Source organism: Periophthalmus magnuspinnatus, chromosome 13, assembly GCF_009829125.3.
Source record: "Periophthalmus magnuspinnatus isolate fPerMag1 chromosome 13, fPerMag1.2.pri, whole genome shotgun sequence".
Lineage (NCBI taxonomy): Eukaryota > Metazoa > Chordata > Actinopteri > Gobiiformes > Gobiidae > Periophthalmus > Periophthalmus magnuspinnatus.
Genome location: NC_047138.1, coordinates 24,732,365 through 24,748,314, shown reverse-complemented (window position 1 = coordinate 24,748,314; position 15,950 = coordinate 24,732,365). Strand labels below are relative to the sequence as shown.

The window sequence follows — 15,950 nt, the reverse complement described above, 5'->3', positions numbered from 1 at the left end:
GGTCGGCCGAGTGCAAAGTGCAGGCTGTGAGGGCCATTTGATGCCACTTGCAGCTTTAATTAACATTCAATCCTGAGATCTATAAATAAATAAATTGAAAATACATTAAAAAGTAAATCAATATGCTAAATAAATATATTGCACTTACCAGTGGCTCAGTTACTATGGCGCTGCTGAGACCTGCAGTGATCTCAGTTTTGGAAAAGGTCTTTATGTCAGGTTCCAGAACTGGTTCTTTGTATGTAAGACAGACAGGCAATACCTTCACTTTACACAAACACGTGAGAGAGATTGCCACATATTTCAGAAAGAAAAAGCAGATACGATGGACCACATGAACAAGATGCCATCAGTGCACCAGTGGAGAGGTCAGAGGGAGTTGTACCCAAAGCCCTATTCTAAACCACTAATGAGGAGTGGTTTAAACACGAGAACTCCCAGTGTAGTGCCAACCTCTGTCTCATTTGCCAAGCTTGTGAAAAACAACACAGCAGAGATGATGTAGGGGATCACATCTGGGATGGCTTGCCTGACAATTTGTGAAGGCATCATTCTCAAAAATAACATGGTCTACCGGCCTGCACTGAACTGTCCAGGGATGGAGAGCAGGACTACCAGTGTCCAGCAGCACAATCCCATCCTACAGGCTTTGGTCCAAAAAGGATACTTCAAAAAACAACAAAAACCCAGTCAGCCCTGGAGGAAAACTTAAAGAAGGTGTGGAAGAAGGACTTGGTGAACCACTACAAGAAACAGCCAGTCCGTCACACAAAGGTCCAGAGGAAGGGACCAGTTCAGACCAAACAACAGAAATTGGTCATTAAAGTCAATATCTCAGGAGCCCAGGAGAGGGTGGTCCGGGTCCAGCCCACTTGTGCTCCAGTGTATCAAGGTGCTAACCAAGGTGCTGCTAATGAACATGCTTCTAATCATCATGCTGCTAATCATCGTGCTGCTAACCAAGGCGCTTACAATGGCCCCTCTCTAGGTCGTACAAAGAGTGACAAGTGAAGGAGCAGGAGACAATACATGGACAAACCCTTTACGGAGCACCACAACAAGGAACAGAGGGGAATGTATCAACCCAGCTACAAACAGGACAATCGGACAGTCTGTAAGGAGCCCTGGAAAAGCTGGAGGAGGTCTTTCAGGCCTATGAACTATTAACTCAATTTTTTCTTTACTGTTAAAAATTTCAAGTGCAAATAAAAATAAAAAAAACTGCAAAAAATAAATCAGTGTTTATCTGTTTTAATGAGCAATACTAAGTGATAAGTGATGTGATTTTTATGAAAGCACTGTTTACATTTATACTACACAATTTTCTTCACATCCAGCATACATCCGTACAACAAAAACTTTATTTAGTTATATGTCAGTTTTGTCTAAATGAGTAAATATTTAAACACGCAGGCCTACTTCTGCTAGGCTGCTGTTACATTCACAGTCAAAATCCGATTATCCTTGTTTTGGAGCTAAAACAACAAGTACAGGAAAAATAAAGCAGAGGTAGAAAAGCAAAAATAAAACAGAATAAAAGAATCTAGCCATGGTTGTGTTACCGTACATTAGGGGTACATAGGGGTATATGCAGTATAGAGAGTAAGAGCGCTAAGGCTGTCCTCAAACTGTAGTGTGATATGATTTTTTGTGGTCTGATTTACTTCGTACGCATGACCACAGGAGTCCAGAAGCTGTTTGTGTTGGTGGCAAAGGGTGAAAGTGTAAATGCAAAATTATCTCAATATCTCAGCAACCCCTTCCAAAATTATGTTCCCTTGGCTCCTTTGGCTAAGGAGTACAATTAGGATTGGGCCTAGGTCTACTAGCATTACACGTGTTTGTCATTCAAGTAACGAGCTAGACTAGATGGAAGCATAGCACAACTAAATGAGACATTCATTAAATTTTTCATGTAAAATGGATATGTACAATATACAATTTATAGACAGCTGATATACTGGTTAATAATTGAACTTCTTATTTTACAATTTTGACATTAATTACTTCCTTGGCTTACAAAGGACATTTATTTGTTCCTCCCTTCTTCTCTTCAGACTCCATCACAAAAATACTTCAACTTTTGGGTTCATCTAAAAACAGAAAAGCAATATGGTCAAGAATATATAACCCTACATTTATTCAAAAGACTGTGCTTTGTGTGAGGTCAAAATCACCTGATTTTGTGTAACGTTTTCATTGCAACTTTCTTCAAGATCCTGATGGAATAACAGTGGAGGGATACCCAACTAAACACAAAAACAGAATTTCAGTGTAAAATGTAACTTTTCTGGTGGGGGTCCGTCACCTACTTGTCTCCATAGAGATTTTATTGCATTGTTCCACAGTATCGTATTTTACCTACCTATCTGGTATCTCAATGGAGACAAGCAAGTAAGTTAAATGTGAAGGGGTGACCCTTCTCGAAGTAAGGCATGTTTTTGAAGGTGTTTTAGCTATAAAAACCCAGTGAAAAGCTACACGGTGATACCTTTAAATTTGTGTCCTTATGCGTGTTTAATAGTATGCCCAAATGAATAAACAGTCTACACTGCATTGCCCGTATGTTATCTGCTTTTTTGTATTTTAATTGTTTTGTAAAGGCCGATTTAGAATGCTAGCTTTTATCTTTTTGTACTGTTGTGATTGATGTAATTCAGGATTAGCGTACATGTTTAATAAATTAATACGAACCTGTCTGTAGAAGTCCCTGGCACTCATAGACAGCACAGTGAGGCTGACCCTGTCCCCGCTCTGTCTGATCAGTTTCACTATTTCCTCGTGCTCCATAGACTCTACTGGTTCACTGTTCACCGCCAACAGCAGGTCTCCATCCTCCATCCCAGCCTCCTCCGCCGGGCTACCACTGTCCACCTCTCGGAGCACATGCACTGGACACAGCAGACATCAAAGAAATATGTAGAGTTGTATTCAAATGTTTGGTATTTAGCAACAGCATAATCTACATAATATATCTCCTGTAAAGAGTTATTATTAGGCCCAAGCCTGGGACAACATCCCAGCGAGGGACTCATTAAAATCGCGTCCGGAGCATGGAAAATTTAAAAAATCAAGTAGTAAACACGCCCCGACATGGCAGTAAGTGGTATCAAAAATTAGAACTCGATGAGCTCTAATTATCACCAAAGACCCCGAGAAAAAATAACCAAAGACGACTCAGCCCCCTCAAATGTTGATTTTCATTGGGCCAATGGGAGCCCAACTCGGAAAAAAGTCAACATAAAAATCTGAAACTTGTATCAAAAATAGAACATGTCAGGACATGACAAAAATGATATATACATATGGTACAGGAAGTTGGCCATATTAGATTAAACCTAGGAATGGCAAAAGCGCACACCCTCGCATTTAGGACAATCTCCTCACACAGCTTTCATTGTGAACACTTCAAATTTGGCCAAAAACCACTAATCTCATGTGGGATTAAAGATTATCAATTACATTTTGAATATGACTTTGGATGTGGTCATGGTGAATTTTCAATAAAATCGCAATTTTTGGAATATTGCAATAAAATATTTCTCTTTCACACATGTTTTGTTGGGAAAACGCTAATACAGCATTTATGCACATTTGAGAGCTGAATGCAATGATATGCAAAGCATATCATACACTTGATGATTTGTTGAACTCTGTGACTTTGAGTGTTTCGAATGTTCTGGACACCATTGCCCCGATGAAGGTTAAAATGGTTAAAGATAAGCAGAAAGCACCATGGAGGAAAGAAGACTCTGTCAGGGCACAAAAAAGGGAGTGCCGGAGGGGTGAGCAGGAATGGCGCAATTCAAAGCTCCAGGTTCATTATGAGATTTACAGAGAAAAGATGCACATGTACAACCACAGTTTATGTAGAACAAGGGAGAAGTATTTTTCTGACATTATTGGAAGTTGCAGTAACAACTCTCGTGTCCTGTTTGCAACAGTAAACAGATTAACAAACCCTCCAGCTCCACTACCATTATAACTAATTTCCACATCTAAGTGCAATGAATTTGCAGTATTCTTTAATGACAAGGTTCAGGGCATTAAAAATGCCACTAATTCCACGAAGCAAGTAACTACCCAGCACCCACCTAGACACTTAGAACTGACTCACTATGCACCTGTAACTGACAAAACTGTCCAAGAGATCGTCCCCAGTGTGAGTTCATCTACATGTGCCAAGTCTGTGCTCAGTAGTTTGCTGTTATCACTCGCTTGCATAGTTAACATGTCACTTAAATCTGGAACATTCCCAAGAGCTTTGAAAACTGCGGTTATCAAGCCTCTCCTAAAGAAGAGCAGTCTTGATGCCACAATGTTGTACAATTACCAACCAATCTCAAATCTGACGTTTTTAGGCACAGTCCTCAAAAAAGTTGCTTACCAACAGCTTATTAACTTTCTCCAAATTAACAACTCCTTAAATTTTTTTCCAGTCAGGTTTTAGACCCCAACACAGCACTGAGACTGCTCTTATCAAGGTGACAAATGACATCCGATTGAACACTGATGCAGGCAAAGTCTCAGTCTTGATCCTGTTAGATCTGAGTGCTGCCTTTGACACTGTGGATCATGGCATCCTCTTACAGAGACTAGAGGGCTGGGTGGGCATCTCTGGAATGGCACTAAAATGGTTCAAGTCCTATCTAGAAAACAGGTAGTACTTTGTTGAAATTGGAAAATTTGTCTCAGATAAAAGGTCCCTGACCTGTGGGGTACCCCAGGGTTCAATCCTGGGACCCCTGTTGTTCAATATCTACATGCTGGCGTTAGGCAAGTTAATACGCAGCAATAATGTGTCCTACCAAAACAATGCATATGACACTCAGGTCTATGTCTCTATGTCTTTCTCCGGCTAAACTCAGACAAGACTGAAGTCATAGTCTTTGCCCCACAGAAACATAGAGAAAGTGTCAGCAGACTTGAACTTTAACAGCCACATCAAATCAATAACATCTGCAGCTTTTTACCTTCTAAAAAACAAAAATCAAAGGTATCCTGTCAAAACCAGACTCAGAGAGACTTATCCATGTATTGTCTCCAGCAGGTTAGACTACTATAATGGCCTGCTCACTGGTCTCTCCAAACAAGCCTTAAGACAGCTGCAGCACATCCAAAAGGCTGCTGCTCAGGTCCTGACTAGAACCAGGAAGTACGAGTACTTAAGTCCTGTGCTCAGGTCTTTGCACTGGCTTTCTGTAGCTCAAAGAATAGACTTTAAAGCAGCTCTGCTTGTGTACAAGTCTTTGTGGCACCAAAGTACATCTTCGACATGTTAGTGCCATATGAACCATGTCACACTCTAAGGACTTCAGGGACCGGCCTCCTGCTGGTGCCCAGAATCAGAAATAAAAATGGGGTATCTGTTTATGCAACTAAAACCTGGAACAATCTCCCTGAATATGTGAGACAGGCCTCTACTTTGGCGATGTTTAAATCCAGGCTGAAAACTGTTCTGTTTAGCTGTGCATATGCCTGAAAGGTTTTTATTCTCCACTCTTCTAATCGTCTGTTTTAATGTCAATTTTATGGTGATTATTTGTGATTATTTATCTTTTGATTTGTGTGATTTTAATGTCTTTCTTATTCTGTAAAACACTTTGAATTACTTTGTGTACAAATTGTGTTATACAAATAAACTTGCCTTGCCTCGCCTTGTCATGCCTAAGTTTCAGAATTTTTGGATCAGTTTGGATATTTCTTCCAAAAACAGGGAATCTTGTGTAGAGTTACCCAAATAACTCTATGGACTCTATGTCTTTGGCTTCTATCCAAACTGAAATGCTGCCCTGTTCGGTCAAATCTCTGTCCAACTGTTGTGCTGGGCCAGACAGCAGAAGCCAGACAATATGGATTCTCATGCATTTTGTGAATATACACTGCCTGACCCAAAAAAAAGTCACCATCTGGATTCAACTAAGCAAAAAGATACGAGCTTCCTCCAGTTGGTCAGGTCTAGATTCAGCAACAGTATGTGCTCAGAGAATAAGGTCAGCTGACTACCTGAATATACTGAATGACCAGGTTATTCCATCAATGGATTTTTTTCTTCCCTGATGACACGGGCATATTCCAAGATGACAATGCCAGCACTCATTGGGCTCAAATTGTGGAAGAGTGGTTCAGGGAGCATGAGACATCATTTTCATACATGGATTGGCCACCACAGAATCCAGACTTTAACCCCATTGAGAACCTCTGGGACGTGCTGGAGAAGGCTTTGCGCAGCAGTCAGACTCCACCATCATCAATGCAAGGTCTTGGTCAAAAATTAATACAATACTGGATGGAAAAAAAATCTTGTGATATTGCAGAAGCTTATCGAAACAATGCCACAGCGAATGTGTGCTGTAATCAAAGCTAAAGGTGGTCCAAGCAAATATTACAGTGTGTGACCTTTCTTTTTTGACCAGGCAGTGTATCTTGCTGTGAATAAAGGTAAATAAACCTTCCCCTCAAAGTGTACATCATGTAGTACAACTACATAAACACAATTAATACACCTTGCCCTTGTCATATTTTCTTTATATGTCGGTAGTGTTGTGTAGTATTCCTTACCTGTTCTATCACTGAAGGCAATCCGCTCCTGTCTAAGTAGAAACCCGTATCCATCTTTCCCTTTGGCCAGGTTCATGGTCCTGGCTTTATGAGGGAAATTACGACACTCGGCCACTTCAGGGACAATGTGCATTTTCCTTTTTATAAAACACTCCTCACTGACACTGTTTATGACCAACAGAGTCACTGAGTCTGGGTTCTTTCTCATCTGGGAACAAGCATAAATAAATCAATTTTGTTAGTTTGAATTACGATATATTTTGAAAGAACAATGTTCAGCTGGACTACGACTCTGGAACTGCCTCCCTGTCCAGCTGAGAGCCACACAGAGCCTGGACTTTTTTAAAGCTAATCTAAAGACCTTTTTATTTATAAAAGCTTACTGTTGATGTTTTTAGCTTTTAGCAATTAGTATTTCAAAGTTCTTTTTTGTTGTAGTACTCTAGGATTCTGTTGACTGAAGAGTCATAATATAATGTATTATTATTATTATTATTATTATTATTATTATTATTATTATTATTATTATTATTATTATTATTATTGCAATAGTCTAGTTGTATAAAGTCAAAATGTACACAAAAATAATATGTTATCGTATGCTCCCTTACAGTTACAGTTACAACATGTTAAAAGCCAACATACTTTTTGTTGCAACCAGCTTCACACTGTGACTGGAATAGACAATATTGTTACAAGTGTCTTGCTCAAGGACACAACGCAAGTACAAGCATTGAGTTCAGTGAGAAGAAATGACCCACCAACTTTATGGTCAAAGGAAAAAATTTTACAGCCTCCAACATCTTCATAATCACTAAACAAAAAAATAACCAAAATAATAGCCAGTAATTTCAATAAAAGCCCAATAAATCAAAAAAAAAAAAAAAAAAAAAAAAAAAAAGAAAAAATTTTCCAAGTTTAAATTATCCAAGAAAAAAAGCATAAAGCAAATGATATTGCACTGAATCAACTATGTTGTGGATGTTCTTGTGTGGTTCCGGTGGTGAGGATTATTTAGGTTTCTTCTGGGTTTAGATCTGGCAATCCAATGTAAGGAGCTCATTCTGTTTTTCTGACTGGATAATAAGGGTTAAGAGAACCAAAACACTAAATGAAAACATCAACAACTTGATTATCATGTCCAATGTTTTTGTAATTAACAGTTATCGAAAAAAAATAAAAAATGAAACCTTGATCTTTTGTGAAGTGTGTTGTGCATGATACTGTGTGATTACCATTCTGTTGAGGGTGGACTGTGTTAGTGAAGAGGCTCTGGTCCCATTGATCCAGATGAGTTTGTCCCCACTGCAGACTCCAGCTCTCTCTGCAGGACCTCTGCTGTCTGTGCTAACTATGAACTGCCCTCTATGACCTGAGAATTCACTTAACTGTTACAAGGGAAGGTTTATGGATATAGCACATTTAAAAAAACATATGGCTATCTAAACTTCTGTGCAAAATAAGTGCAACTGAATATACTGGATTAAACTAATTATAATTATGAAGCCAGAGATACCTGGAGTCTGGCATTGATATGGTGCCAATCTGCATATGCACTCACACCCATATGTTTAGAGAAGACCTGTTGTGCTTGTGTCTGCTATATAGTCATAATCTACAACACCCGTGAATAATTATGTTAAAATTCACACATTTTAAATCACAACATTCTTCTAAAACAACTTAAAAAAAGAAAGAAGTCAGCTGATTTGGCATTAAAAAAACTGTGGTGCCCAATGGGAGCAGATGTCAGTGTAAACATTATTACAATATAGGGCTGGGTAGCTGTCGGCCCCTCCTATGAATAGCTGCCACTAGCAAGTAGCAGATTTTTCATTTGTACCAAATGACTACACAACACAGCTGAATCCTACTGATTGATTTATGCATGTTTAACTAATCCTGTATTGTCCTTCCATCGAGGCTTAAGTAAGTTTCCCCTAGCCCCTATCTTTGCCCACTGCTCACTTTTGATTATTATACAAATTCAGGCTCTGGGTCATACATGCTGTGGTAAAAATGTCAAATTTTTCAACAAACAAAATAAAAAGCTTTGAAGTCAGCTTTGAAGTCAGCCAGGAGCAAAATATAAAATAATGCTCTATGTAGGTTATAGTTTCTTTGTCTTAAAAAAGTACCTTCCAGTGTGATGAGATTGAAGCCGAGGCCATGTTCAGGGTCTCGTTTGATGTGGCACAGTTTCGGTCTGTAGAAATTTTCCCCTTTAAACGATTTGACTAAAGACTTTAAATCCAGATCTGAAGACACGGCCTGAACCAGAGACAAGACCGGAGGCAAGAGCAGAAACAAGAGCAAAGAGAGCAGGTCAGATACACTCAATATATACCGATGAATGGCAAATGGTCATATTTTTATATAGTATTTTTCCACTTCTCTCAAAGCACTTTACATCAAGGAACCACTCACCCATTCACAAACACATTCATACAGCAGTGCACACAGACACTAGGAGCGAGGCGAGTTAAGTGTCTTGCCCAAGAACACAACAACAGCATTCATCTGTGGGAGCTGAAATCGCATCATCAACTTGTGGGTCAGTGGACAAATACTGAATACTGAAATACTGAATAATCGTTCCATACATTTGAGCTAAATTTGTCTTGTACCAGTTCAGATATATTGTATAAGCAGCTCTTAAGGTCAAAATAAGTTTGCTGCATGCTGTCTACATGTAATTATATAGCATTTTTTTGTCTGATAATCAGGAAGTGTGCATTTGCATGCTAGTTGTTGTTAGCTTTACTGTCACGGCAAAACTCCGCTCTATTGTTGTTAAAAGTGCTTATAAAGTAATTTCAGTGAATAACTGGCTCCTCGGAATGTATATAAGTGAGGAATAACTTTGGACTAGTGCAAACCATTCAAAATTAACTAGCTTTGTTTTTCATGTTTTTTAAGACACTAAAAATCAGGCACAGTGCCTTTAATTGTGTATATTGCATTAAAGGGGCACTATACAAGTTTTCATGTGGAGTGGCTCAAACTGTCTCCATGGAATTGTGTTGCCTGAAATGTTCCACAAAATGACATAAAACTTAGCAACATCTATGGAAACATGCAGATGACACCAGCAAAGTATTTTTGAGCTTATATTGATGCTGCTACCTGTTCATATTCGTGTTTTCTCAACACCAGCAGAAACAGATGACAACCACAGAATTTGATCTTCCTCACCACCTGCAGGTCAAAGAAAAAAACTAAATGATTAATTACTCAAAAACTGAAAATAAGAAACTTTAATGAATTTTGCTCAAAAACTGGGCGACACTTTGGAGGCAATTTCAGATTTTTAATTGTCAATTTAATCTGACACAAAAGATTAAATAAAGCACTTCACTACATCAAAATTGGGGCTAAACTTGGACTAAAGCCAGATTAGACTAGGGCTAAACTAGGGGATCAGACCAGGACCAAACCAAGACCAAATGTCAATACACCCTAAGTCTTCTACTAAACTCTGGTAATATAGTAAATAATAGTATATAATAATAGTTATAATAATAAATAAACACAGACCTTGTTGAAGTCTGTATTGATGACATCCTCCTCATTGACTTCCAGGATTCTGTCTCCGAGCCTCAGTCCGCACTGTTCAGCCTGACCAAAGGGCTGCACCACGCTCACCTCCAGACCCCCCTCTGGACCGCCCCCCTCACTGCTCCCCATACCATCATCCCATCGGAGAGAGAAGCCAAAACTCTGCCCTTCGATGCGGTGCAGGTGGAGCAGCCGGGGTACCACAACCTGCTCTAAACTCAAACATAACAGAGAATTTGTAAATAATTTTCTGAATGGACTCTTAATCAGGGGCTCGGGATACGTTTTATCACTCACCGTCGTCATCATTAATGTTCAAAGCTGGATTGTCAATGCCTTCTTTTGGATTGAATGTAAAGCTAAAACATGACATGAGTTATATTATAATGACATGTTTGAGTTAATAAATCAAACAACCAGATAAGTAGTAATAACTGGTAACTGTAATAATTGATAAAAACAAATCAGATGAGATAGATCGCTAGAGCTGTAGAAAACGTGGGTGAGAGTGAAATATTTCATGATTACTTATTTATCTCTTTATGCAAATTTATTGGCAAAAATCCCAGGGTTAAAGGTGCACTATGTAACTTTTCTGAAGAATCTGCCACCTGCTGCCATGGAGAGGTATTAAATGTATCTATTTCCATGAAGGCAAGCAAGTGATGCCATCATGCCAACTAAACTAGGGGATCAGACCAGGACCAAGCCAGGACCAAACCAGGGCATGTCAATCAGATCTGTGGAGAGGCGAGACCGCTAACAGTTAGAATGCATGTTAAGCTACCAGTGGAACATTCCAAGTAAAGCAGCAACATCTCCTTGAAGAAATGTTACATAGTGTACCTTTAATTTTTCTTACGTGTTATTAAACTTAAAATAAATATATATAGGTTCAAAAATGTACTCTAAAAACCTTTGACTTGGGAAAAAAACCTGGCACTGTCCCTTCTCCATGCAATGATTTTCTAAGTAATTAAAAACAACCAGGGAGCCAGAGTGAATGTGGCTTCAGTTTTATGAGCATGAAAAAGCTATAAAAAGTATGTTGTTGTAAGTTATCTGATAAGAAGTATGTCAGTGTCGGTGTGTCATCAGAGGAAACTGAGTAATTTGTAATTTACAGAACAGTGACATGAAATTCACAAGATAATGCTTAATGCTTACCGAGGAAAGTCCAAAATGTTCTGGGAGGCTAAACACAAAGAATGAATTTTAAAAAAGGTATGAATAAGTACTAATAGCTGACCAGCCCTAACAACAACATTTTTGAATATGTTTGATTTACTATTAAAGCAGAAAAAGTAAAGAACCAAGAACACATATACATACATATATACACCCCCCCCACACACACACACACACATATATATATATATATATATATATATATATATATATATATATATATATATATATATATATATATATATATATATATATATATATATATATATATATATATATATATATATATATATGTGGGAGCTGGAATTGCATCTCCAATCTTTAGGTCAGTGGCTCAACCAATGATGTTTATGTCGAGAAGGGGATTCAAACTGCCAACCTTCAGATCAGACGACAAACACTCAATCAACTGAGCTACCGTCACCCTGCTTTGGCATCTACAATTTCAAAACTACATCAAATTGAGAGCAAAAAACTATTTGTGACTAAGACCAATTAAGATCAATGTTACTAGGGAGCTTATTTACTATTTATCTCATTTGAAACTTATCTATATATACAATTTCAGTACTGGAAATCAGACTGAAAGAAGACGACTTGCAAAGTATATGGCTAGTTAAGTTCTAGGTTTATTCTGAAGTTCATCTACTGTACATATGTTTATTTAAGTAGCAATGCAAGAAATTATCATCAAAATAATATAAAACTATACATTTAAAACCCAAAGTGTGTTTTTGTTTTACCTGCATGTGTCTTCATGTTGGCGTCTTGCTGCAGCACAAGGTCCACTCCTCTGAGGGACAATAAAGAGGCAGTTAAACATTGACAGTAGTTAATAAAAGTGTCCACAGCCGTCAGCAACATTACAGAGACTCAACCTGAAATACCACCTCCTCCTCTTCACCTCCCGTTTGTTTAGGAAAAGCATCTTTACACAGACAAACATTGTAGAAAAGGATCTAGTCTTTAGTTTTGAGAAAGATATTAAACTATTAACTTTTCAAGTGAGACCCTGCCATCTGCTTCACAGGATCATGGTGAACTTATCAATTTTGAATTTCACTAATTTGCAAAAAATAGTAATAATTCTTACTAAGAATGCAGGGCTTGCCTCTTCACAGATCTTATTCGTAACTCGGCCTTGCAGCACCACCTGCTTATCAGCATATATAGATACGTTTATTTCATACTTACGAACATTCCAGGCAAAGAAATAACATTTTCTTTGTGACAATTAGGTGGCAGAACCAGTTCCTAATCCAATAAATAAATGGCAAAAAACACTAGCTCAGTATTGTCAACTTACTTCAAAGATGGGAGAAGTACTTCAAACCACATTTATTTCAAACCTGTACTTATAAAAAACAAATGGTGCTTTACCACCACATAACCAATGTCAAGTACACAATGTAACTCTGAAGACAAAAACAGTACAATGTGATTCATTATATCAATATGAAGGTCATTTGAAGCCCTAACTTTGATGTATTATGCTTTAACTTCCACTAGGGGGGCTAAACTTTAAGTTACAAAGGGTGCCATGATCAGGATAGGCATGTACAGCCATTTAGAGAATTAGTACTTTACAACACTCAAGGTGACCAAAGTGCTTTCCAGTAAGATCAAATTAAAAACAAGTTAAAGTCATACTAAAACAGTAAAATAGGAGAATAAAATAGAATAAAATACATTAATACAACAAAATATAAATAATGATAATGTGTCACAACATTACTAAGAGTTGAAAGCCAGTCTGAATAAATATGTTTTAAGCCTGGATTTAAAAAGACCAAAGTCAGTAATGGTGCGCATATCAGGAGGCAGTTTGTACGACAGTTTGGGCCCAGCAACAGAGAAGGCCCAATCACCCCAGTGTTTGTATTTAGTTTTCGGAACTTCCAAAAGGAGTTGATTAGATGACCTCAAGGCCCGGTTTGGATTTCGGACCATCAACAGTTCGGCCAGGTAGGGCGGGGCGAGGCCATTAAGAACTTTAAAAACAAAAAGTTAAATTTTAAAATCAACTCTAAAAAAAACAGGATGCCAGTGGAGCAAATAAAGGACTGGGGTGAAGTGTTGGCGTTTGGATGTGTTGGTTAAAAATCATGCTGCAGCATTCTGCACAAGTTGGAGGCGACTCAGGGACGACTGAGAGACACCAACATAAAGTGAGTTGCAATAATCTATTCTAGAGCTAATAAAAGCATGAATCGTTTTCTCAAGATCATTGCGATTTAAAAATGTCTTGACTTTTGTTAAAAGAAGTAATTGAAAAAAGCTTGCTCTGACCACACTGTCAATTTGTTTGTCAAATTTAAAAGTGTTGTCAAGAATGACCCTGTGATTTTTAGCAGTTGTTCTGAGCCTTGAGGTCAGTGAGCCAAAATTTAAGTGGGCAGATTCACCACACAAAATATATTCAGTTTTTTCTTCATTTAAGTGAAGAAAATTTTGTCCTAACCACAACTTGATATCTGCAATACAATCAAACAACGATTCAAGCGCGTCATGTTTCCTTGACATTACAGGTAAAAAAATCTGAACATCATCTGCATAGCAGTGGACTGCAAGCTTGTATTTAGCTATAACTGACCTCAGGGGCAGCATATAGCGTGAAAACAGGACAGGCCCAAGAATGGAACCCTGGGGTACTCCACAACACAGGGAAGCAGTGGAGGATGATAGTTCATCTATCTGTACTAAAAAGGTCCTTTTGGTTAGGTACGAGGTGAACCACTCAAGTGCTGCACCGCGAATGCCAAGATGGTGGTTTAGCTGGGACAGAAGGACCGAATGGTCCACTGTATCAAAAGCAGCTGTTAGATCTAGCAGCACTAATACAACAGGACATTTAGCATCAACAGAAAGGGTAATGTCATTGTGAACTTTCAGCAGTGCAGACTCCGTGCTGTGGCGTGATCTGAACCCGGACTGGAATTTCTCTAGAATAGAGTTTTCTTCTAAGAATTACTGCAATTGTATAAAAACAATTTTTCAAGAATTTTTGAAATAAAAGACAAGTTAGAAACAGGTCTAAAATTTGATAAAACTGAAGGATCCAAATGAGATTTTTTAAGAAGGGGCCTAACTATGGCATGTTTAAAAGCACTTGGGACACACCCTGAACTAAGACAAATGTGGATTAAAACCAAGAGGGAAGGCCCAACAGTGCTGAACACCTTCTTCAGCAATTTGGTCGGTACAAGGTCCAAAGAACAGTTTGTTGTGCCCATATGTTTGACTACATCAGTGAGGAATGAAAGTGAGACCGGTTCAAAATGGTCAAACACTGCAGAATGAGTGGCAACAATAGGCAGATCTAAGCTAATGCTGCAGCTAGTTAGCTGTTGAACAGACATCACTTTGTTAACAAAAAAGCAAAGGAAATCTTCACAAGTGGAAACTGAGGCGTCAGTCAAAGGAAAGGTGGATTCACTAGAGAATCAATTGTACTGAACAGCACTCAGGGAGAATGACCATTGCTAGATATAATATCAGACAGATATTGGGACTTAGCCTCTTTCACAGCTCTCTGATAATGAGCAAGATTGTCCCTCAGTATGTCCAGAGAAACATGTAGATTATCCTTTTTCCACCGTCGTTCTGCCTAACTGCAACGCTGCCTAAGAGCACGAGTAGTGTCATTTAACCAGGGATCTGTCCTTGGCTTGGTGGACCTGTGCTTAAACGAAGCAATAGTGTCCAGGATCCCAGAACATGTTTTGTAAAAAGATGAAGGGAGGGTGTCTGGGCATTCAGGTACAGCAGTAACAGTAGCAAAACACGGAGCAGAGGTAGACGACAAGCAATACACAGTGGCGCCATCTTAAATTTACACTTAAAGTGGAACTAAACTCTAAATGGTCTCTAGTGAAGTCCAGTGTATATATATAGTGCTTTAATAGCATTGTCTACTGTTCTGATCTAAGCGTGTGCGGCTTTCAGTGGCCTCTGCTGTTTTCATTAGTGGTGACATCACAAAAGACTGCCCTGATTCCAGCCAGGTTTTTCTGATTACAAAAACCTGGCTGCAGGGGAAAAGTTTGAAATGTGGATACCTGTTAGACCAATCACACTGTTCTTATAACCCCAGACCCCACCCCTCCTTCTCTCTATACCAACTACTACATACCCAAATGTGTATTCTTGGTTTTGTTTCATTCGTTCATGTTGGATAGAGCTTAAAACGAGTTATTCCACTGGATGATATCATGAGGTGCCACTCTTCTTCAGGAAGTTTTCCTCCAAGTTAGATGGATTCATACACCTTAAATTGGTTGGTGTGACCATTTCAGTTATTTTAGCCTGAAGGTTAACTGTCTCCCATCTTACAATCTATTGGAATCAATCTATGCAATCAATTAGCTGCCAATAATCCCATTTTGTAAGCACATAAATTTGACTTTAAGAACAAGTCTCTACAAGTTTTCTACATTTACATTATAGTCATAGCTTTCAGTTTCCTGTTATATGAAATATTTTGATGACTTCTCATTCAAGATATATTTTGTTTTAAATTGTTAATTGCCATGAGAACAGTTCTAATAATTCGTCATTCTGGCACCTATGGACACCTCTTTCCAGTTTGTCATCACACTTAAGATCTATAGTTAATGGTGACAAACACACACTGGAGACCATAT

The 15,950-nt window shown here is 38.5% G+C and overlaps 1 protein-coding gene across 1 annotated transcript; it reads right to left on the bottom strand.

Annotated features, from left to right (window-relative positions):
- Positions 1-1,284: 1,284 nt before the first annotated feature.
- LOC117380335 (Na(+)/H(+) exchange regulatory cofactor NHE-RF4-like) lies at positions 1,285-12,159 on the bottom strand. The gene is made up of 11 exons (XM_033977127.2): positions 12,051-12,159; positions 11,287-11,314; positions 10,417-10,478; positions 10,099-10,331; positions 9,688-9,759; positions 8,700-8,832; positions 7,797-7,933; positions 6,562-6,769; positions 2,695-2,891; positions 2,178-2,249; positions 1,285-2,093 (listed from the first exon to the last, which is right to left on the bottom strand). Exons 1-11 carry the CDS (start codon positions 12,064-12,066, stop codon positions 2,064-2,066), a joined length of 1,188 nt encoding a protein of 395 aa, XP_033833018.1. The 5' UTR covers positions 12,067-12,159; the 3' UTR covers positions 1,285-2,063.
- Between the last annotated feature and the right edge of the window lie 3,791 nt (positions 12,160-15,950).